Genomic DNA, 22,667 nt, shown 5'->3' with positions numbered 1-22,667 from the left:
AAATACTACTTATGAAGTGTCTGCTTTGAGTTCTGAAAAACAGATTAGGAAGGATGCACCAGCTATACTGACTGTCACTGTCACAGGAGTTTGCCTCTTCAGTAACATATGCTTAAGAGAGATGACGAATTTGAACCATGAAATTGCTCTTTCTTGCTTCTGTTTTAGCAAACACTTACTTCTTTGGAAATATTAATGATGCTGGTCAAATAATTTAGTTGTAAAAACATGAATATGCATATAAATAAGTCATGTCATGATGTTTATGTCTGAAATTGTTACGAGCAAATTGTCATTAATATAACTTCTAATTCCTTCTTTATGACTTAAAAATTCATGTCTCTATAACTACAGACTCAGACCTCACCTGAGAGGTTTGTGCTAGTGGACATCAGTTAATGCAGAAACTTAAAACTTCCTGAAATTCAGAGAATTTCACACACAAATGGGATATTTGTATCATAGCTTCTCCCCCACAGGCTACGGTACCATTCCTAAAGAGGGGGCAGGATGATTATAAGAACCAGAATGTAGGGAGGACCAGACTGACACAGTGCCTTCTGGACAAGATAGGGCTGCTGTACTAAAGAACTCAGCATCTGTGGTTTCTGACAAAAAACCTGGACAAGATCAAGCCAGTCAGCTTTCTAGAATGGAGGAGGCAGAAGCTCACAGGCTTCCACTCCAGCTGAGGGGTTATTTGCAGTTAAGAACTCCTGAACAGGTCAAGTCTTTGGTAAGTGGATGAAGCTCCAATGGAGCTATATCCATGAGTGTATGATAAGCACACACTGGACTTGGTGAGTTATTTTTTTTAAAGGACAAGAAACTTAGGGTGTTAGGGGAGGGAGATGGATCTGTTGTGGACTATTACTTTAACTGGCAAAGATGTGTGCTTCATTTGTTTAGTCGTGTAAAGGTGTGTCACTTTTGTTTATGCTGCATTTGTTTAATTCTGTAAAGATGGCTGTCGTTTTATCTTGCCTGCCTAAGGCACAAGATTGGTCAAATAAAAAGCTTAATGGCCAGTAGCTAGGTAGAGGAAGGATAGGTAGGGTTGGCGGGTAGAGAGAATTAAATAAAAACAGTAATCTAGATTTGGGAGGGGAATAAGACAAAAGAGAAAATGAGGGAGAATAAAGGAGAAGCCCACGGCCAGAAGCCAGGTAGCCATCAGACAGCGAGACATGGAAGAAACAAGAAAGTAAGATATACAGAATGAAAGAAAGGGAAAAAGCAGCAAGGTAAAACATAGATAATGGGAAACATTATCTATAAAACCAGAGCTAAGATAAAGCCTAACATTCATAATTAATAACAAGTCTTTTTGTCATAATTTGGGAACTGTTTGGTAGCCAAAAGAAAGCCTGCTACATGGATCTGTGAGCAGTCAGGAAGGAGGGTGGCAGCATATGATCAAAATTCATTGTATGCATGACTGAAGTACTAAATGAATAAAAATATTATATTAAAAAGTTATAGTTAGTATAATTTTCTAAAGCATTAGTATATTCATTTTAATTCATAAAGTGAGTAAAGATTTGTCCTCACAGTCAAACTTTATGTAAGTCTTTAAGTTGTGATTGTTAATAAAGCACCCAGAAGTGATTCTATGAAGGGTCTGTACATTACCTCAAACTATCAGTGTGCTGCTCTGACTGCTGTGTCAGGTAAAGACACATGATTGCCTACTTAAATTTGAATGATTCTGGTTTGTCCTTTAATGTGATCTTATCAATTAGGTGGGAAGTCCTCCCTCAGATGTCACCCTCTTTCAGAAAAGTCAGTGGCATGGAGAAATGGTAAACCCCTCACTGGCTGTGTGCTGAGACTGTACTGGTGCTGCACACTAGAAAATACGATGAGAACTTGCTAATATTTCCCTAAATATCCTTGGGTGTTGATTCTCAAGATGCTTCAAAACATTTTACTAAAAAAAACACAGCTTTGATTTGCTTTAGTTTCATTAACACACAAATACAGGTAGTTGAAACTACAACCTCTTTAGGACATACTAAGATTTTAAGTCATGGCATAGACTATACAAATAGAAGAAAATAAAGTACCCAGACAAAGAAAAATGAGGCTGTGATGCATGAGAAGAGCTCTAGGGGGAAGTGGAGAATATGAGTCCTGGACTGCTCTTTTAACAGAACATATATATTTCTGTGTTATGTATGTGTTTTGAATTTTCTTTTTTTCTTGGAGATGACATCAAGGTTACAGAAATTCCTAACTTGGAATAATTCTTGTCAGGAAGGGAAGATAAGGAAGAAAGGGAAGGAAGGGAAGATAGGGAAGAAAGGAAAGGAAAGAAAGGAAGAGGAGGGAGGGAATGGAAGGAAGGAAGGAAGGAAGGAAGGAAGGAAGGAAGGAAGGAAGGAAGGAAGGAAGGGAAGTTAGGGAAGGAAGAAAAAGAAAGCAAGGAAAGGAGGAAGAAAAGGTAGGGTAGAAAGGAAAGGAAAGGAAGGAGGGGAAGGAAGGGAATGAAAAGAAGATAGGAAAGGAAGGAAGGGAAAATAGAGAAGGAAGGAAAGGAAAGAAAGGAAGGGAAAATGGGGAAAGAAAGAAAGGAAAGGAAGGGAAGACGGGGCAGGGAGAAAAGAAAAAAAAGGGAAGAAGGGAAGATAGGGAAGGAAGAAAAGGAAAGGAAGGAAGGGGAGTAAGGGAAAGAAAGAAAGAAAAGGAAAGAAAGGAAGAAGGGAAGATAGGGAAGGAAGGAAAGGAAGGAAGGGAAGAAGGGAAGATAGGGAAGGAAGGGCAAAACTGTGTATAAGTTAATTTTCTCTCCCTGGAAGTTCTTCATAGAATCTTATTCATTTCCTTTAAGGGGAGATAGGGTCTATCTGGGTGAGCCTCTTGTTAACAAATGGTTTTGATTAAAAGTTATTTATCTAGAATGCTGAGGAGACAATTCAGTTGGTCATGTGCTTGCTGAGCAAGCACAAGGAAGACATGAATTATGTCCTGAACACCCATATACAAACCAGGTGCAGGGGCAGGGACCTGTCACACCAGTGCTGGGTGTCAGGGTCCACAGAGACACGGAAGTTTCCACAGCTTGTTGGCCAGTGAGGTGGAGTTTGACCAAGGAAGACATTGGTGCTGATCTCTGTCTTCCACAGGTGAATGCAGGAGTTGGTGTATTTATACATATAAAACAAAGAAACAAACAAAAACCCCAGACAAACCCAGAAGTAGGTTAGCTAGATGGCTCATCAGGTAAAGATTCTTACCACCAAGTGTGACAACCAGAGTCTAATGCCCAGGACCCACATACTGGAAACTGTCCTCTGACCTGTGTATCATGTTGCACAAGCTGGCATACCCACCCACCTTCCCCACACAAAACATTAAATATAAAAGATATTTAGTTAAATACATAAAATTACCAATCTTAATAAAAAATATATCTATATTACTTGGCACTTCAGGTCCTGTACACACGCACACACACACACACACCAATACATAAGAGAGAGAGACTGACGGAGAGACAGAGAAAGAAATCATTCAACAGATACTTGTAGAATTAATAAATATAGAGGAAAGGCTATGAGGTTCTACTCTGTACTTGGTTTAGTCTGCACTCAGTGTGTAAATTTACGTAGTGCTTTACTATCAAACACATGACCTGAACGATTCTGTTAATTATTTTTATTTAGAGAAAACAGGGTGTTTTGAGATCATCTCAATGCAGTTTACTTTACGTAAAGAGAGGAAGAAAAAAGTTAAGCAGTAAACTATGCATTTTCTAATAAACAAAGAAAAACATAACAAAAATATCCTTGAAACATTTTTAACGATCTTTGAAAGAATGAAAACACATCTACGCTTTAAAATGGTATACTCTGTTTTGTCTGATCCCAAGTGTCAGAGTTGAGCATTCTGATAAAAGGGTTTCAGGAACAGTCAGAATATACTTCTAACCATAGTTCTCTGAACATTCCATGGAGGAGAATGTCAGATGATTACTGAGACTGCAGTATGAGTTTGATGAGACTTTTTTTTAAACTAAAAAATAAATAATTTACTCTTTTTAGTCTTTGTTTACAATTGTCTGTGTCTGGATCCCTACTGAGACAAAAAGAGGTTATCAGATTTTGTTGTGGAATATTATTTTAACTAGGCAAAGATGTGTTATATTCATTTATGTTGGATCTGTTTAATTTTGTAAAGATATGCTGAATTTGTTTTACCTTTCATGTCTAAGGTACCTGATTGGTCTAATCATAGCTGATAGTTAGGCACGAACAGGCAGGGCTGGCAGCCAGACAGAATAAATAGGAGAAAAGAAAGAGAAGAGAGAGGGAAGAACAAGGGAGAAAGGGAGATGCCCAGGGGTAGCCAGCCATGCAGGCACCAGGCAACTAGATGGAATAGGGCATACAGAGGGAAAGAAAGTAAAAAGCCCAGAGGAAAATTGTAGATGAAGAGAAATAGGTTAAGTTATAAGAGCTATCAAGAAATGAACATAAGATAAGTCCAAGCATTCAAAACTAATTCTAAGTCTCCATGTCATGATTTAGGAACTGGTCAGTGGCCGAAAGAAAGTCTGCTACAAGATCCCATTGACCTGGAACAATAGACAGTTGTGAGCCACCATGTGGGTGCAGGGAACTGAACTCTGGTCCTCTGCAAGAGCAGCCAGCACTTTTAATGGTTGAACTATCTTTCCATCCTCATCAGAGACAGATTTTAAAGTCTAAATATAGTTAAGATCAAATTCCATGGTTTTGTTTGTTCATTTTTGACCACTGGGTTAAAGAAGGACATGGGGTGGCAGTTGGACACTTCAGTGTTGCACTAGTATAGTGTTTGGGGTTATAAAACAACAAATGTGTATGAAAATAATATGAAAGGCTTCTAGGATAAATACCTAGATTGATATGAAGACAATTTATCAAGTCTAGCTTTATTGACTGTGCAGGGAAGTGGAACTGGGTCCTGTGTAAGAAGAGCATGTGTTCCTTACTGAGAACCCGTCCAATTTTTGGTTGGTTCTAGGATTTGTGTTTTTCTTATCCCTGTTATTTTTTTGTTTTACTTTTGTGGATCAATGTATTCTTTGAATTCAGAAAAGAAAAACAATTCAATTTATTTGATTGGAGCTGGTTCAAGTAAGTGGCAATAAGCTCAATTTAATGTTTTGTTATATTCCTAGTGCCTTAAGTGGCATAATCAGTGTTATGTAAATACATAATTTTTCTGTTACTTCATTTAGAACAGGAGTTGACAATAGCTTAAACTAATTGCTTTTCACAGATTTGTTCTTGTCCAAAAGACAAAATTACAGCAAACTTAAAGCTCTTAATTTGCCTTCCACTTAAAAGTCTAGAATCAGGCTGTTGTGAGGAACTAGAACAAGTTTCAAAGCTCTCTGGAAGTTCAACCTGGTCAGATGGCATATATGGATCAGAGCCAAAGTAATGGACAAAGCAGCTTAACTGTGCACAGTTTGGTGCTGCACCCTCCTGGAAGGATCTGACTGACTGGCTCCTGGCTCAGCTCAGCTGCTGAGGCAAACTGGATCTCAGAGATTTGTGTCAGCACAGAGATATCCTCAAGCCTAGGCTTCCTTTACAATTCTGATGTTCATGTTTAGAAATGTTTAGAATCTATGTCTAACTATCATTTTAAATTGCAAATACATTTATAAGCACAAATTAGTTCATGCCATTAAAAATTTGGGTCATGAGTGCAGAAGAGAAAATGTTCCTTACATCCCATCACCCATAAATATATTTTGAAATGATAATGTAATCTATTTTCACTAGGGGTTTGCAAACTGATACAAATGAAAATGTGGAAGAAGAAATTACATAAAAAGAAGCCATCACAATGTCTGCTGGTTTTTATAGAAATTTCAGAAGATGTTCCTTGTGTGAGTCTCCTAAAAGAGGGCAACCTTTCAAAGACATTTTTTTTAATCAAGCCTATTTAGTATTTGTCTTTCTTTTCTACTTTAAAATTTTTATCAAAACAACTTTTATTGATGTCACAAGCATACATAATTGAATAGTGGTATTCAAGCACATTTATATTGTGTGTTGATAAACTCAGGCTATTTAGAATATCCACAATCACTATCATTCTCATTTCTTTGTGAGGAGACATTCAAAATCCATTCCATGAGATGGGGCATAGGGACTAGGAAAGGAGACCAGAAGAATACAAGTGATGTAAAGACAGAAATGATAAAAATTAGGAAAAATGGAGAGGGAGCTTTAATTGTTGATAAATGAAAGAGGTCAATACAGAAGGAGAGGGTGGGAGGAGGCATGAATTACAGTAAGGAGATTCAAAAAAGTCTCAAGGAATTATATTATTTCATATTTAACTTAAGTTATTTATACATACATGTGTATGTACACATATACATGAACACACAAACATGCATATCTATCATCTATCTATCTATCTATCTATCTATCTATCTATCTATCTATCTATCTATCTATCTACCTACCTATCTATCATGTACCTATCATCTATAAGATACATATGAAGCTATATCATTTGGACTGACAGTATTTTTCTCAAAAGCCATAGATCATCTAATAAGATCGCCAGCTCAGGGACGTGTTCAAGAGACTCCCCAAACAGGATAGGCTCTTTTTGTGTCCTATCTATTTCACAATATACAACACATACCATCAACTCTAGTCATCCTTCTGTGTGACAGAGAGCTAGAGCTTATTTCTCCTGTGTGGCTATGATTTTTGTATCAATTATCAAGCATGCCCCATCCCTCCTTTCACATTCTCTAGTCAATTTTCAGTGATTACTTTTTACAGAACGCTTTAGTTTAGTTTCTGAAATATTTTCTGTTGTTTATTTAATTAACGAAAGAGGATTATTGTTGAAATATGGGGCACTGCATGCATTCTTAGTAGCATTTAGCTCTCTCCTGTTAAGATAGAATTGAGAGTGAAATCAAGAGTGGAGAAGCAGCTCAGTGATACGAGAGCCTGCCAAACACACTCAGGAACAGCCTGGATTCAAGCCTCAGTGCCAAGCAAAATACAGAATTAAAACAAGACATCTTACAAGTGATTCTTTTTAGAACTATGAAAAGCAGATAATAGGAAATAATCTTGTTTCCCATCAGACATAGTGTTTCTTGCAGGAAGATGTAGTGAGTGGAGTGGTGGGCTGTGTTCCGGCCGCCCTGGCCCCCGCATGGCTAGCTTATGCCCCGAAATAATTACACAGAAACTGTATTCTTTTAAACACTGCCTGGCCCATTATCTGTAGCCTCTTATTGGCTAATTCTCACGTCTCGATTAACCCATTTCTAATAATTTGTGTAGTACCACGAGATGGTGTTTTACCAGGAAGGATTCTAGCCTACATCCGTCAGAGAATCAAGGTGACTGCCTGACTCGGCTTCTTTCTCCCAGCATTCTGTTCTGTCTACTCCGCCTACCTAATTTTCTGTCCTATTAAAGGGCCAAGGCAGTTTCTTTATTAACCAATAGACAGATGACTCTACTCCATCAGGAGGAAACAATCATTATCACACAAGCAGGAAGACATCTCCTTACAGGTCAGTGGGCCTTTATGAATAGACTTTATACGATGTCTACCATAGTCACAAGTTTGTTATTTATTCCCACATATGTAGCCCTGATAGGAAAGAAATCAACTACACTTTAGCAAAAAAGAGTAGGAATGATAGATGATCAAGTTTCATTTTTTTAAAAAAATTATTTACTTATTTATTATGTATACAATATTCTGTCTGTGTGTATGCCTGCAGGCCAAAAGAGGGCACCAGACCTTATTACAGATGGTTGTGAGTCACCATCTGGTTGCTAGGCATTGAACTCAGGACTTTTTGAAGAGGAGGCAATGCTCTTAACCTCTGAGCCATCTCTCCAGCCCCCGATGATCAAGTTTCTAATTTCTTTGAAATGTTAACAGAAAAAAAAAGAGAAGGAGGGAGAACAGGAGGAGGAGAAAAAGAGAAGGGGAAAGAGAAGAAGGAGGAGGAAGGAGAGGAGGAAGAGAAGGAGAAGGAATAGGAGGAGAAGATCAGTCTCTTGAGAGTCATTTAAGGCTTAGAGTTTATCCACAGTACCCAGCAATGCCAATTTTCTTCTTAGAAACCAGCTAAGGCTCTAAAACATCAGCAGTTTTGAGCGCTGATTTATCTGTCCAGCCTGGATTATTAAAGTGCAGGTGCTAAGTGGAAGGTCTCTCCAGACTCAGCCTTTGACAGGCACCTGGCAGTCCCTGCAGTTGTTGGAATTGGCTGTTCTGCAGAGTTCATCCTGAGTCAAATAGTCGAATTCTCCCGACAGGGGCAGTGGGTGTGGATGGGAGAGAGTAGGATTGGAGCTGGAGTCACTGCTGTGCTTGTGAAAGTCAGGGAGAAGGCTTCCTTAAAATTCCACAAATGCTCATTATGATTATTTTTTTAACCTGAGTTGCTGATTTGTAGTAAATGTAAGTGATTTGTAGACTTAGTTTAATAGTTCACTAAAATAGGATAGATTCTTTCTTCAGTGAAGTGTTACTATTTTCTTTTACAAAGGGATAACAAGAGGTAGACATATTGCCAATCACTCTCATGTTGTAAGGAGGGCCCACAACAAATTGGCACCAATGTGGCCAACTAAAATCGACTTAAAACCTGAGAGTTTGGGAAGGAATTCTAGGGACAAAAAGAAAAAAAAAATAAGAGTTTAGCACAGCTTAATGCTATAGCTCCTTTAAGAGAGGTTTTCCTGATAAGGCAGTAGCAGGAAAAAAAAAAAAGAAACGTCATGAGGTTTTGAAAAGGCAGCTTCCTGGGCTGTGTTGCCAGCAGGAGCTCTTATTCTTTTAGGAGGTTTGGCTACATAGCACTTGAATGGGGTTTGCAGGCCCGGGTGCTTGTATGCCCACATGGGGTCAGGAGGAAAGTAGCTGAGTCCATGTCCACAGTTCAGCACTCCCACCTGGGCAGGCAGCAGAATCAGGTCTACGAGGCGTGCATAGGCAGGAGAGCATGGTGAATTCCTGATGTCATACACAGAGACATTTCCAGGCCATGAAGTGTGCTTTCACTTAGATAAAAAGGGATTATATGCTGCACAGTGCTACCCAGAGTTGAGGTGGTGAGAATGGCTCCTACCCAGTGGTCCCAAAGCCTGCAGTGAACTACCTTCACCATATTTAAAGCCTGAGAGAGGCGGAGCCAGTACTCAAAGCCTCTGAGACCAAGCTGCTTAGCATTCTAAACAGTGCTTCTGACAGAATAGGATTTCAGATACACAGTAGGACAGATTCAGATGTAAAAGACCACTAAATGAGACACAGTGTGTTTAAAAATTTTACGTAGGCTTGGGAGAAAGAAGCCATGTAGCCCCACCGGAGACAGACGCTGGAACTTTAACTGGTAAACCACAGCCACGAGGCGATACACAGGTTAATGAAGATGGGTTAAATTAAGATGTAAAAGTTAGCCAATAAGGATGCTCACCTTCCTAGACCTGGATGGAGGGGGGAGGACCTTGGACTGCCCATAGGGCAGGGAACCCTGACTGCTCTTCGGACTGGAGAGGGAGGGGGAGGGGACTGGGCATGGGTAGTGGGGGGAGAGGGAGGGAAGAGGGAAGCGGGGAGGAGGTAGAAATTTTTAATTAAAAAAAATTAAAAAAAGATAATGGGCCAAACAGCAATTTAATTAATACAGTTTCTGTGTGATTATTTCGGGGCTGAGTGACCCGGAGCAAATAAGCAGGCCCTTCATACAGCACTCTCATACCACTGAGTTATTTCATTGCTTAAAAATTCAAAATGTCTTTTATGATAAGCTTTTCCAATTGCTAATCTACACATGGAAATAAATACTAATTTATGAAAACTAGTGATACTCAAACCAGAGACACTCAATTCAGAAATGCTAATATATGAAATGCTAATATAGACATGCTAATATGTGAAAACCAGAGATACAAAACCTAGAGTTTGTGGGTGTTAAGAAGAAATTGCAAATACATTTTGCCTTTAAGTTTTATCATTAAATACTAAAATGACTGAGTGTTGTAAATGAATTCCAAACTGATAGGTTTTCTATTCGAAACCCAATCACATAATTTTGCAGTTAAAGTATACACAATGACTTAATCAACTCTGAATTATACTATTCCAAATATATTTTGAATAAATATGAGCAAACCTCCACAAGGCCACTAGATGGCAGAAAGGCACTGCGATTGTGGTGGAAGGCTGCCTCAAAGTATTACTGTGTTCAGGTCAAGGAAAGCAAATGCTACCTATATTTGCATAGTGTTTTCATACCAATTAATACAATGACATAGCTCAGTTTTTTATCTTTTCCTGCCTTTTTCAAATATAATTAACATCTATTTATTGGAATCTTTATTTAAAGATTCTCCTTTCTGAAGGAAAGTTGAAAAATCATGTATCATTGGCTGGTAGCATTTATTTAAAACATCTGATAGAAATATAACACAACATAGAATGTTCTACCTAATCATCTTTTATTTTTAAATTTATTTGATAATTTTCATGCGACTAACTCTCAAAGCCAATAAAGGCCCTTTAAGATTCTCTAACATTTGATGAAACTAATCTCCAAAATTTATATTAACGAAGGCCAAGAACTACCAGCGACTAAGTGTTCTTCTACTGTTTATAGTTTTACAAGGTAGAATAGCCATACTCCTAACTTTAATTGCCCATAAGATTTAAATGGCCTGTGGCAGTAAAGAACTGTCATTTTGTCCTGGAGACAAATCATGGGAAATTCCAGTTTCTCATATTGTGAACTGGAAGCCGTATGGAGACAGATCTGGAATGGGTCAACATTTTTATACAATGTATAACTGAGTAATAAGATGAAGGCCAAGACTTACTTGTTCTAAAATGTTCTGAAGCCTCTCTATCTCACAGTCTATCACAAACTTCTTCTCTTGTCTTCTGTCAAGCTCTTCTAGCAGTTGCCTGTAGCTGACATCGTTAAAATTTTCCACACATATAGCACTGACATGCCATCCATTCTGTCCTGCTTTCTCCATTATAGCTTGAAGGATTGAATATCCTATTGGGGAGAAAAAACAGTTCATAAAATTATGCTTTTAACTTATGGAGACTGGATCCATATCAATATTTTTCACATTTTAAAACACTCACATAGATTATTTAGAATCTTGAAAATACGACTCTTTATTTGAGAATCACTTTTTCTTGTTTCCTTTACTCAGGACAACAAACTATCTTAAGCTATTGATTAGATGAAAATGCCAAAGTATACCTTGAGAAAAAAATCTTAAAATCCCTTTATTGGAGAATATTCTATTGCTCTAGATATATTTTTGATGCGATAAAACAGAACCCCATTGTACCACTCCCTGTAGTCAATAACAATTTAATGGATCCATTTGTTACTTTACACTCTAAACATAACTTGTTTTGAATAATGGTTTCAATTTTCTCTACTGAACAGGGTAGTATCAGAGTTTTTGTTTAACTATGAAAGAAAGGATGTACAAAAAAACAGTACTATGGTATTTATTGAGGTTGTATTTTTGTCGGTCTCATTTGATAATTCTGACAGATTATGCACAGATGGAATTATTTATTAAGCTTTCCCTGTCCTGGCAGAAGAAGACTGTGGGCTGAGTATGAGGTGAATTGTCAACAGGTAAGGGACTGAGAACACAGATTCATAAGCTCTTAGCGGAGATGACTTAATTATGACCAGAGTCTTAAAGTGCAATAGAAAATGCACACGTGTCACACAACTATAACAGTAACAGTTGAGAGATAGAAGTAGGAACTCAAGCTCAGCTTCCCCTACATAAGGAAAGAGTTTACAGCCACCTTGGGCTACACAACACCTTGCCACAAACCCCTCCAAAACAAACAATGACTTCTGGAAAGTCTGGTGACGTGGTTCAACAAGTAATGGTACTTGCCACCAAAGCCTAGTGAACTGAGTTTAGTTCCAGGTCACATGGTGGAAGGATACAATGGAGTCCTCCAAATTGTCCTGGGTCATTGACAGGCATACTGACAGACATACACATAAAACAATAAACAAGTAAATATTTAAATGCAAAGTGCAATGGCAGCAGTCCTGACAGCAGTTCTGGGCCCTAGGACAGCTTGAGAAATCTTTCTAGATGAGATAAGGAAAGAGTAACACAGAGAAGAAGCCATTTAAATTGGGTCCAGAAGGTTGAGAAAATGTAAGATTGTTGGACATGGTTAGGTGCTGGATTGCTGCTGGGGAAAAGGTGTGCTCTCTGCCCTGTTCTTCACCCAAATAATCCTCTCGGTGGAAGGAGACTATCATCTGTAACAGTGTCTTTATGCCTGTTTCCCCAGTCCTCAGCTTTGAGTTATGACTTGAGAGATAAAGAGGAAAAAGTTTCTTAGAACTTACAAAAAAATCACTTAAACAAAGATTGGCTAGAATAAAAACCTGTTAGCCACTCAGGTTTTTACTTTATTGCTTGGCATAAATAAAACATTCCATCTAGTTTCCTTAAGACTGTTTAACAGCAGTGTGAGCTCATTCTGTAGTTGTTGCCCCTAGCTTTTCCCTCCATAGGTTTTAAGATTAGACTAGAGAGTTGCAAGGATTCAAAGGGAAAATTTAATGTGAACCCTTATAAGAGAACACTTATTCAGTGTCTGGGTGACACACAAGTCTCAGGTTTCAGGAGTTTCATTTTAAGGTTCTGTTCTCCTTGTCTTTGAACTCCAAACATTATGATGTTCAAACAATGCCAACAGATGGAACTGATGATGAGATCATATCTGAAATATAAATTATCTATTTTCCTGCCAAATGAAAACTGTGGCAGTCAGAATTCATTTCTATTTAAATGAAAAAAATCCCCAAAGAAGATAGAGGACATGTTAATTACAGTATGCCTATTCTGCATATGTGTTGCTACATTGAGTGTTTCCTTTTGTAGTTCACACCTGTAATTAACTTTTCATATCTTAGCCTGATATTGCCCTTCTCCCACCAGCCTGAAAACCTGGCACTCTCTTATTTCCTGTTCAATGAATGTAATGTGACTGCATGGAAGCTTTTCCCTTTTCCCTTCTTACCTTTTAAGAGATTTATTATTTGTTTATGTAGGTGTGTGTATGTGTGTGTGTTTGGGTGGATGTAAATGCATATGCATGTGGGTACCTACAGAGGCCAAAAGACCTGTAGTTGGGGTTATTTACATTATTTATTTGTTAGTAGTTGGAAGTGGGTGATGGGGGCCAAACCCCTGTCCTAAAAAAAGAGTAAATGCTCCTAACCTCTTAGCCTTCCTTCCTCCTTCCCGTCCTCTCTCCTTTCTTCTTTCTTCCTTCCTTCCTTCCTTCCTTCCTTCCTTCCTTCCTTCCTTCCTTCCTTCCTTCCTTCCTCCCTCCCTCCCTCCCTCTCTCTCTCTCTCTCTCTCTCTCTCTTTCTTTCTTTCTTTCTCTTATTCCCTCCCTCACTCCCTCGCTCCTTCCCTCCTTCTCTCCCTTCCTGTGTGTGATATATTTGTGTGTGTATGTTTGTACTCACTTTTCACCTTTGCATGAGACCGTGGAAGCTGGAATTTATTATTAAATATCTTTATCACCCTTCATCTTATGTTTTGAGCCAAGATTCTCTCACTGAACCTGGAGTTTGCCATTTCTGCTGGACTAGGTGAGGTAGGGAGCCCCCTGGGTGGGTCCACTGGGGTCAGAGATGCACATTTCCATGCCTGGTTTTTGTGTTGTGATAAAGATTTCAACTCAGGTTCTTATGTTTGTGAACACTTTCTCCATGGGGTTCTCTTTCTATATCCTGGGAGTCTAACATTTCTAAATGTAAGAATTCATAACTAACTTCTTCTGACCCTGGAGCTTACTTCTAATCATAACTGAAGCAAGGTTTTTCTTATTTATTAGCATTATTTGATTTCAATAAAGACTTTAAGAATTAACAATAAACATTTAATTTTTCTGCTTTTATTTTTATTTATGAACATATCAAAATAATGGTAAGACTTTTGTTTGTTTGTTTGAATGAGTGCTGCAAAGTGACAAACATGGATCACATACTGTGGAATCATTTACCTGCTCTCTCAGATCAATTTTCAGCTTGGCTCAGCTATCTATAGGCTGCTTCCTTTTTTTTTTTAAAGCATTATGTGGCTGTCAGGCCTCCCGTAAGGACAAGGTGTCCATGTTACTATTTTCCTTCAGACATGACTTTTAGAGGACATAGAGAACTATGCAGGTTGATGAAATTTATACATTTAGACAATGCTGAAATGTTCACACTAACAAAAAACAAAACAAAACCAAGCTTTAAGTGCAGCGTTTCACTGTTGAATTTTTAGATTTAGAAGTGATACTACAAGGAAAATGAGACAAAACAGTAGAACACACTTCAGGTTAAATGTCAAAGAAAGCTAGCTATTGAAAAGGCACATTAATCATAGTCAGAAATCAGCTTATAGTCTCAGAGCCTCGCTGAAGCTTTAGGTCCTTTTATAATGCTGTTTCACTTTAATGCTTGCTCATTATTTATTGATTCTTAGATACGTGTGCCTTTTTTATTTCCCACAGTGGCTGAGAATGAAATGCTATTAGGAGAAAATGCTGCATGAGTCTATGATGTTGTAACTTGATTGCCATATAAACTAGAATTCACAAGTCAGGCTGTACACTTTCTACATCTGACTGTGAGTTAGACCTTCAAAGTATTCAAAATATGAAATATAATATTGTTAGGCAAAAGTAAATGCTACTTTTTCGACTGAATGTCACATACATAACAATTCATTACTGTAAATAATATTTTACATGCCACTTCAACTTGAAAATCTGATATTTTAATTTCATATACATTGTTGAAAACTTTCTATGTTCAAAATTTTATAAAGTATATCATGATCAGCAGAGACACACATTATCTATTTACAATGAATGTAAATATCTACAAAACTTATAATTAGGTAAATGACTGTAAGTAAAAACATAGCATTTTGTAAATAATTTCAAAAGAATCAAAGTATTCAGCATTGAAACAGAACGCATCCAACTACACTCACATTATTGGATTTTTCATAGTTGTCCAAGAACACTGGCAAGTAATATAAAGTATCTAGATAATATTGTCTTATTATACAATGGCTATGTTAAGTAGAATGGCAGCTAGGTTAACAGTCCTATACTATTGCATCCTTGCACACTCAAGGATGTATATATCATCCATGGAAAGGGACAATTTGTGGATCAATAGCACCTCAGCAGTGCTCTTTCTTCATCACATGAGTTGGGCTTATCTGATTTCTGTTTTCTAAGATGTATTTCATGTCCCTATCTTTATACAAATCAACAGGAGAATAATCAGGAGAAATTTATGCCAGGGAGGAGTTCACTTAAAAAAGACAGGAGCTATCTGGATACTATAAAATGTTTTATCTGAATGAAGACCATAAAGTGTCTACTTTGCTTTCAATAGCATAGTTATGAATAGGCAACAGAATGCTTAACCCATAAAGCATGTTCCAGAGGACTAGAGCACTGAGGAGAAAAGGGGATAGACAAGAATACAGATTTATCAATGCATATGATCAGAGTAACAAAGTTGAGGAATGAAGCAAATGCTACATGTTAGATGTGCGGTGGAAAAATGTCTAGGTTATAGAAGCTAGTGTGTTTGAATGTGTGATTTAGAGAGAGAGACAGAGACAGAGAGAGAGAGACAGAGAGAGAGATGTGTTATCTGGTCTGACAGGTGAGTTTGATGAACAGTCTGCTTCATGCTGTAGATTGAGCTAAGTCAAAGACATGCAAATAATTCTGAAATTCTTGCTGTGTTTAATGTGATCATGCTGGAAGCACAATATGGATTTAGCAACTATTTAGTTTGTACACTTGCCAAAGCAGTTTGGTACTGAAATAACATGTTTAAAGGTCAGAGTCTGAACATGAGGGAACATAATGGTGGAGCGGAGAGAGCAATGAAAGAGAGATCTTTATATAGAGAGCCACTATGGGGTGAGGGAGAAACCTGATGCTATGTAAATTCCCAAGAACACACTATGGGCCAAGCTAAGACTTCTAGTCATAGAGGGGAGGGTGCCTGAATTGGCCTTCTCCTGTGATCAGATTGTTGAATACCCTAACTATCATCTCAGAGTCTTCATCCAGTAACTGATGGAACCGGAAGCAGAGATCCACAACCAAATACCACGCCAAGCTCTGGAAATCAGTGGAAGAGAGGGAGGTGGGAATATATGAACAAGGCAGTCAAGATCTTGATGGAAAAATCTGCAGGGAGATTTGATCCAAGCTTGTGGAAAATCATGAACTCTAGACCAACATCTGTATAGCCATGGGACTGAACTAGACCCTTCATATATGGGAGGCAGTATTGAAGATTGGACTATCTAAGAGGGCCCTGGAAGTAGGACCAGGATCTATTCTGGTGCATAAGTTAGCTTGTTGGAGCCTATTCCCTATGGTGGGATGCTGTGATCAACCTTAATGCAGGGGGAAAGGCTTGGTTCTGCCTCAACTTATGTGCCATACTTTGATGCCTCCCCATGGGAGCCCTTACTTATTGGGAAAAGTGGATGCAGGGAGAAATGAGGGGGCCAGAAGGAAGTGGTGTGGGGATAGAACTGTGGTTGGAATGTAAAATGAAATTAAAAATAAAAGAAATCTGACCTGTCAACCTGGGCAAACTTATTGACAGCCCTGACTGCAGTATCCATTTGTGCTGCAGTCCAGGAAGCATGTAGTGAAATAAACACTGATTTCCTTTCCTATGTAGGTTGACAGGGTCCATGTAAACCTGGGATAACAGGAAATGGCTGACTTTTCTACCAATACTTTCAAAGTTGAACTAAATGCTACTTTTAAATATGGTTTGAGGCCCCTAAAATATCTTGCTTTTACTGATAGTAACATTTTTTTGTCTCTTCCCTGTATTGCTGTGTTTATTTACAGTTCAGATGGCAACTGACAAAAGAACTCAGGATATTAGATCTATAAAACATTGTAGCAAGGACTGTAGGTTGTTTTATGGTAGTAAGCAATGGAATTCTAATCTGGAATAAAGACAGTTAGAATACTTTTATCCCATCTTGTTTACCTGGAGATAACACTCTGAGTACATGTCAGCCTATAAGATATGCAGAAGTTTCAGAGTCCTTTCCTAGGTTATTGTTCATGCCATCCTGTAGCTGAATGTGAATTCCACCCTCGGCCTCAAGAGCCCAGATTTAAGTTATGGAATAACACCATTCTGTGTATTTATTCTTTGTTATTTATTAAGTATTTAAGAATAGTTTGCTTGTGATGTGGGATTCCCTTTTGTGTGCTGTGATTACCACTGATTAATAAAGAAATTGCCTTGATTCTATAGCAGGGCAGAATAGAGGTAGGCAGGGAAAACTGAACTGAATGCTGGGAGAAAGAAGGCAGAGTCAGAGAGAAGCCTTGTAGCCACTGCCAAGAATAGATAAGTCAGAACCTTGCCGGTAGGCCATGAGTCTCATGGTAAAATATAGAATAATAGCAATGGGTTAAATTAAGATGTAAGAGTTAGCCAATAAGAAGCTAGAGCTAATAGGCCAAACAGTGATATAATTAACACAGTTTCTGTGTGGTTATTTTGAACCTGGGCAGCGATGAATGAACAAGCGGCCTCCTGCTACATGCCTGTACATTCTGATTCTTGTAATATTTAAAAATTTATTTTTTTACTTTTGAAATTATAATATAATTAGATAATTTTATCTAACTATAATTTATAAATTATTTATATTTATAAATTATAATATAGTTAGATAATTTTCCCTTTTCATTTCCTTCCTCTAAGCACTCCATCTACCCATCTTTTCTCTCTTTCAAATTCATGGCCTTATTTTTTACTGATTTTTGTTACATGCATTAGCAAGTACAAATCTTTCACAATTCAACTCTAATTCATATTTTGTATTGTATAAAGGTTTATATGATTTGTCATTCTTATTAGCTTTTTAAATATTTATATATTTTAATTAGAATATTATCACTTCACTTTCCTTTGCCCTTTCTATAAGTACATTTTATAGGGAACTCAGTTTGTTGACTTAGTGGCATGGACTTCTTCTCTTCAGTGACCATTTATCTAGACTTTTCAGTGAGAGGAATAAACCTGTCTTCTTTCTTTAGCCATTAATATGATAGAAGCAGAAACTTTTGTTAGCTGCAATTGAACCTAATATTGATCATGCATTAAAGTATTCTCAACAGTTTTCAAAAGACTGAAGGAATCCAAAAGCTTCTTGTAAGTAGTTTACCAACTATTCCCTTCCAATCCTTTAGGGCTTTTCTGAAACTAAGTCATTAGAGAATTTTATTTCTGTACTTTGAATTGTTGAGTCTATTAGTTTATATATTAATTACTAATGTGATATGTAATTATCATTATTGATTGTCAACTTGACACAATTTGAAAGCACCATGGACATGAACCTCTGGGAATATCTGTGAATGGGTTCCTCCATTATTATAGTTGAGATGGAAAATCCACCTTGAATGCAGGTGATGTCTTTCTGTGGACAAGAGTCCCAGGTTGGGTAAAGAGAAGGTAGCTTAACTCTAGTTTTCTTCTTACTGACTATGGATGCAGTAGACAAGTTGCCTCTCATGTCCTTCAGCATTCCTTCCCCTCCATGAACTGGAGTCACTCAAACTGAAATCCCAATTAAACCCTTCCTCTTTGTTGAAGTTTTTGTTATCAAGAGAGAGAGAGAGAGAGAGAGAGAGAGAGAGAGAGAGAGAGAGAGAGAGAACAAAACAAGTGCACCTAATTTACATAGCTACTAAATTTCTATGAAAGAAATTTTCTAGTGGTTCTGTGCATAAGGTCTTCAATGTTCTATTATTGTTTTAAAGATACGTTCATGGATATGATAATTTTTGTCTCCTAAATGTCTCTTGAACTGCTATCTTCATGCTGTGCACTGAAAAAGCATTCATTGATGCACTAGAAGGCATCAGTCATGTTTAAATGTCTTTGCAGAACACTACTGTTTTCTTTAAGACTGTTTCCTCCTTTTTTGCTCTAGTTTGTTTTCAAGAGAAAGAAAGAGAGAGAGAGAGAGAGAGAGAGAGAGAGAGAGAGAGAGAGAGAGAGAGAGAGAGCAGGAGTGAAATTGGATGTGTGAGGAAGTCGTTAGGGTCCAGAGGTGATGAGAGAGAGGAAATTGTGATCAGAACATACTGTATTAAAACAATTTATTTTCAATTAAAAAAGAAAAAAGGGGACATTTTACATAAAAATAAGCAAAAATAAAATCAGTTCTTTCTGTAAGTGACCCTAAGATAATTATTAATAATAATAGTAGTAGTAGTGATAGTAATAATAATAAAATATAAACTTGCTTACTTCATCCCACAACCCAGAATCAGACAACTTTCTGCAAAAATAGGCTCTCATAGCCCTCTGTATATGTCACGTCTTACAAAGACATTTTTATTATAGTTTCTAATTATATGTTTGAATGATGAGCAGAGGAGAGTTTTCTCCCCCACCAGACTGTAGGTTGATGGAATTTGGAGCTATTCTTGTTCTCAGAATCTAACAAAGTAGATGCTTAGTGATGGAATGTATGAATAAATTAGTGGGCAGTTCATAGAGAAGGATAAGGCTATCAAGAAGCTCAGAAGCAAAATGTGGCATGACCGGCCATGTCCAGTAGCCTCAAATGCTTCTTGTCATCACTGAAAAGAAGGACACACACACACACACACGCATGAAATTCAGAATTCAGTCTTTGCTCCTCAAAGATATTAAGAAGATAATGCTTATCAAGAATATTATATTTGAAGTTAGGAGGTATGATACTTGTCAGGGAGACGGAAACAAAAAGCCACTTAAGGAGGCCATGCCTCACTAACACAGATCTGTAGAATCCAGATTTGGTGCCATGTCTAGGAAGGAACTAGATTCTAGTTTATGAAGATGGAGAAATCACCTGGAAGTTGATTATATATTAAGGAAAGAGAAGGGGTTTTGCTCACTAATATCGTCTGTTGTGGTGGTTCTACTTATTGCATTGCACTTTTAGTCTTAATTAACTAATGTGAAAACCAATTTTTACCATGATGAAATCAGATACAGATTGGAGAAATCCATTTTTCCTTCTTGTTGACTTATCAGTTACTCTAGAGACAATCTATGTAGAATTTGAGTGCTTTCCATCAGCATACTCTTTCGTTTTTCAATTTTGTCTCTGTCAATTTTTAAAGTCTGGCTTTATGCTACTTCAACTAACACCTTCTTATAAAGTAAAGCTACCTTCTTTTATTAAGTGAGGCATTCTTGGAAGACTACTTTCTTTTTTTGTTTTGTTTTGTTTTTTTGAGACAGAGTTTCTCAGTGTAGCTTTGGAGACTGCCCTGGCACTTGCTCAGTATAGCAGGCTGGCTTCTTCCTGCTAAGTGCTGGGATTAAAGGCATGCACTACCAAAAAAACTACTTTAATAATAATAATAATAAATTTTCAACCATATATGTGCATATATAGTTAAAATTTTGATCATAAACTAAGACTTTTTATTAGTTTTGAATCACACTACATAAAACTTACAATTCTGATTTTATTCTATTTTTTATGCCATACTATCATTAAACAACAAATGAAACCCACATAAAAAAACAGCTGGTGAAGGAAGTAACATATATTTCTGAAGCCTTTTTACACATATGTATCAATGAAAGTACTTAGAGCAAAAGTTTGAATGTTACATCTATTTAATATGACAATACCTTGAAGAGGCAAAGTGCTTATGTATTCAGGTGGAGTTTAACAGCAAGGAGCATGCCCTGGGCTATACTACAGACCTTATAAGATGTAGGGGTATGTGAGGATTCCTCATCAGATCATGCAGGCTTGGTATGTGAAAGACAAGTTTTGCAGGAGGAATTTGTCTATGCTATAATTTAGTAATTTGCCTCAGAATAACTAGAACTCATGACAGCCCTGTAAATCAGGTTTTATCATTACTGCAGGTGTGATAACATTGCCATAGTTTCTATAGAACCACCAGTAACTATCAGAACTGGGGACTGAACCTAGGTCTTCTTTTCTCATGTCCAGGATCATACCACATTTTCTTATGTTGTGGTGTAAGACTCCAGCAATTCTCTCTTTTGCTCACAAACACATCCCATACCTAGGCATAATCTGGAAGGGCCATCTTTAGGATAGGTGACGATTTTGATAATTCTTTTTTCTGTTATTACCTCTATCCTGATTAAAGCTGTTTCAGGATTACTGCCATAGTAGCTTCATGGGTTTAGCAACTAGTCTTTTGACATTTCCCTGTACATACAGCCTACCTTCGAGAATGGAACTGACTAAGCAAGCCATTTCATGCACCTCATTGGCCCAAACTCTCCCATTGCTTCTTTCTGCTGGCTTGCATCTCAGACTTCTTCACAGCCAGAGAACTGGCTCCTTTGCCCAGTTGCGGTCTCAGGCTTCCCTTTGAAGCACTAGTTGCAAAAATGAGACTGTATTTTCTCATTTCATTTAGGTCTTTATCTGAATGATTCCACTTTGGGGCTGTATCTCAGGTTATATCATTTGAAGTTTCCCCTCTTTTACCCTGAGATTGCCTATATTTCCTTCTCAGATTAACTTTCTCTGTAACATTTGTTACCATTGAACCTGCTCTGCATCTTCCTCTCTTATCCACAACCATGGAAGTTTATGAAGTCACCTTGTTCAGTAGAATACCTAGCATCTGAAAGATATTCAATAAATACTTTAAAATAATTAAGCATTGAAGATATAGATAGTCATCTACTGATAACAGTGAAACCTCAAAAGCTGATATGCAAGGGAGAGGTGAATTTACAAATGCCATTGCATAACATAAGTGGAACCAATGAGCAAGTTGGAAGGGAAGGAGGGAGGCAATCTAAAGGACGACTAAAGTTAAACAAGTATGTAGCCATACTTCATTTCATCTAGACTAATTTGGAGAGAAAGGAGGATAAAGCATCTGTCTTAGTTGCTTCAGTTCCTATAAACTGCATACTATGACTATCTAAATAGTCAGGAGGTTTTTCACATGTGTTTGAAATTGCCATTTCTGTTCATCAAAAGTAGCCAAATAATACCTTTGAGAGACCTTCTTAGTTAAAATAAGTATTAAATTTTACCAAAACAGCCTAACTGTATTTAACATGTAATTTGCATTAGGTGCTAAAAGTATGTGGAGAGGAACTGGAGAAATGCCTCAGTTTAGGCAGAAGAAGCTCATGAGTTGCAAGAACCCCAGCCAGCATGTCTTAGCCTTAAATTATCCTTGCCTAATGCCTTTCAGTTTCATTGTCAATATTTACAGCAATTACATTGTGTCATTAATGAAAGGCAAAACAAACTGCCAAAAATTCAGAATTAAATCAAGTGCAAAATCTATTTCTGAAGGAGACTGATTCTATGTGATTAAAAACAAATCTTTTCAGAAAGCTGTCTTCTGTGCCAAAGCATTCAGTGCTATGGTGCGGGACAATTCTACATTCTGTCAATTATATTTTACTTAAACGCTGTTTGGCCAGTAGCCAAGCAGGAAGCATAGGTGGTAAAACCAGACAGGAAGTAGAGGTGGGACAATGAGAACTGGAATATTCTGGGAAGAAGGAAGCTTTTTCCGGCAGT

The 22,667-nt window shown here is 37.5% G+C and overlaps 1 protein-coding gene across 18 annotated transcripts in view; it reads right to left on the bottom strand.

The window, feature by feature from the left end:
• Positions 1-22,667, bottom strand: part of Gria4 (glutamate ionotropic receptor AMPA type subunit 4) — a 351,675-nt gene that overhangs the window by 90,567 nt on the left and 238,441 nt on the right. For all 18 annotated transcript variants that reach the window (XR_012910070.1, XR_012910069.1, XM_075966877.1 and 15 more), the window contains one exon: positions 10,869-11,053. Coding sequence is in view for 16 of the 18 variants with exons in the window: in XM_075966877.1 (XP_075822992.1) it covers positions 10,869-11,053 (185 nt within the window). In the remaining 2 variants the exon portion in view is untranslated. The remainder of the gene's footprint in view (positions 1-10,868; positions 11,054-22,667) is intronic.

Source organism: Microtus pennsylvanicus, chromosome 3 (assembly GCF_037038515.1).
Source record: "Microtus pennsylvanicus isolate mMicPen1 chromosome 3, mMicPen1.hap1, whole genome shotgun sequence".
NCBI classification, from domain to species: Eukaryota; Metazoa; Chordata; class Mammalia; order Rodentia; family Cricetidae; genus Microtus; species Microtus pennsylvanicus.
The sequence above is the reverse complement of the archived record's forward strand: the minus strand, read 5'-3'. Positions and strand labels throughout refer to the sequence as shown.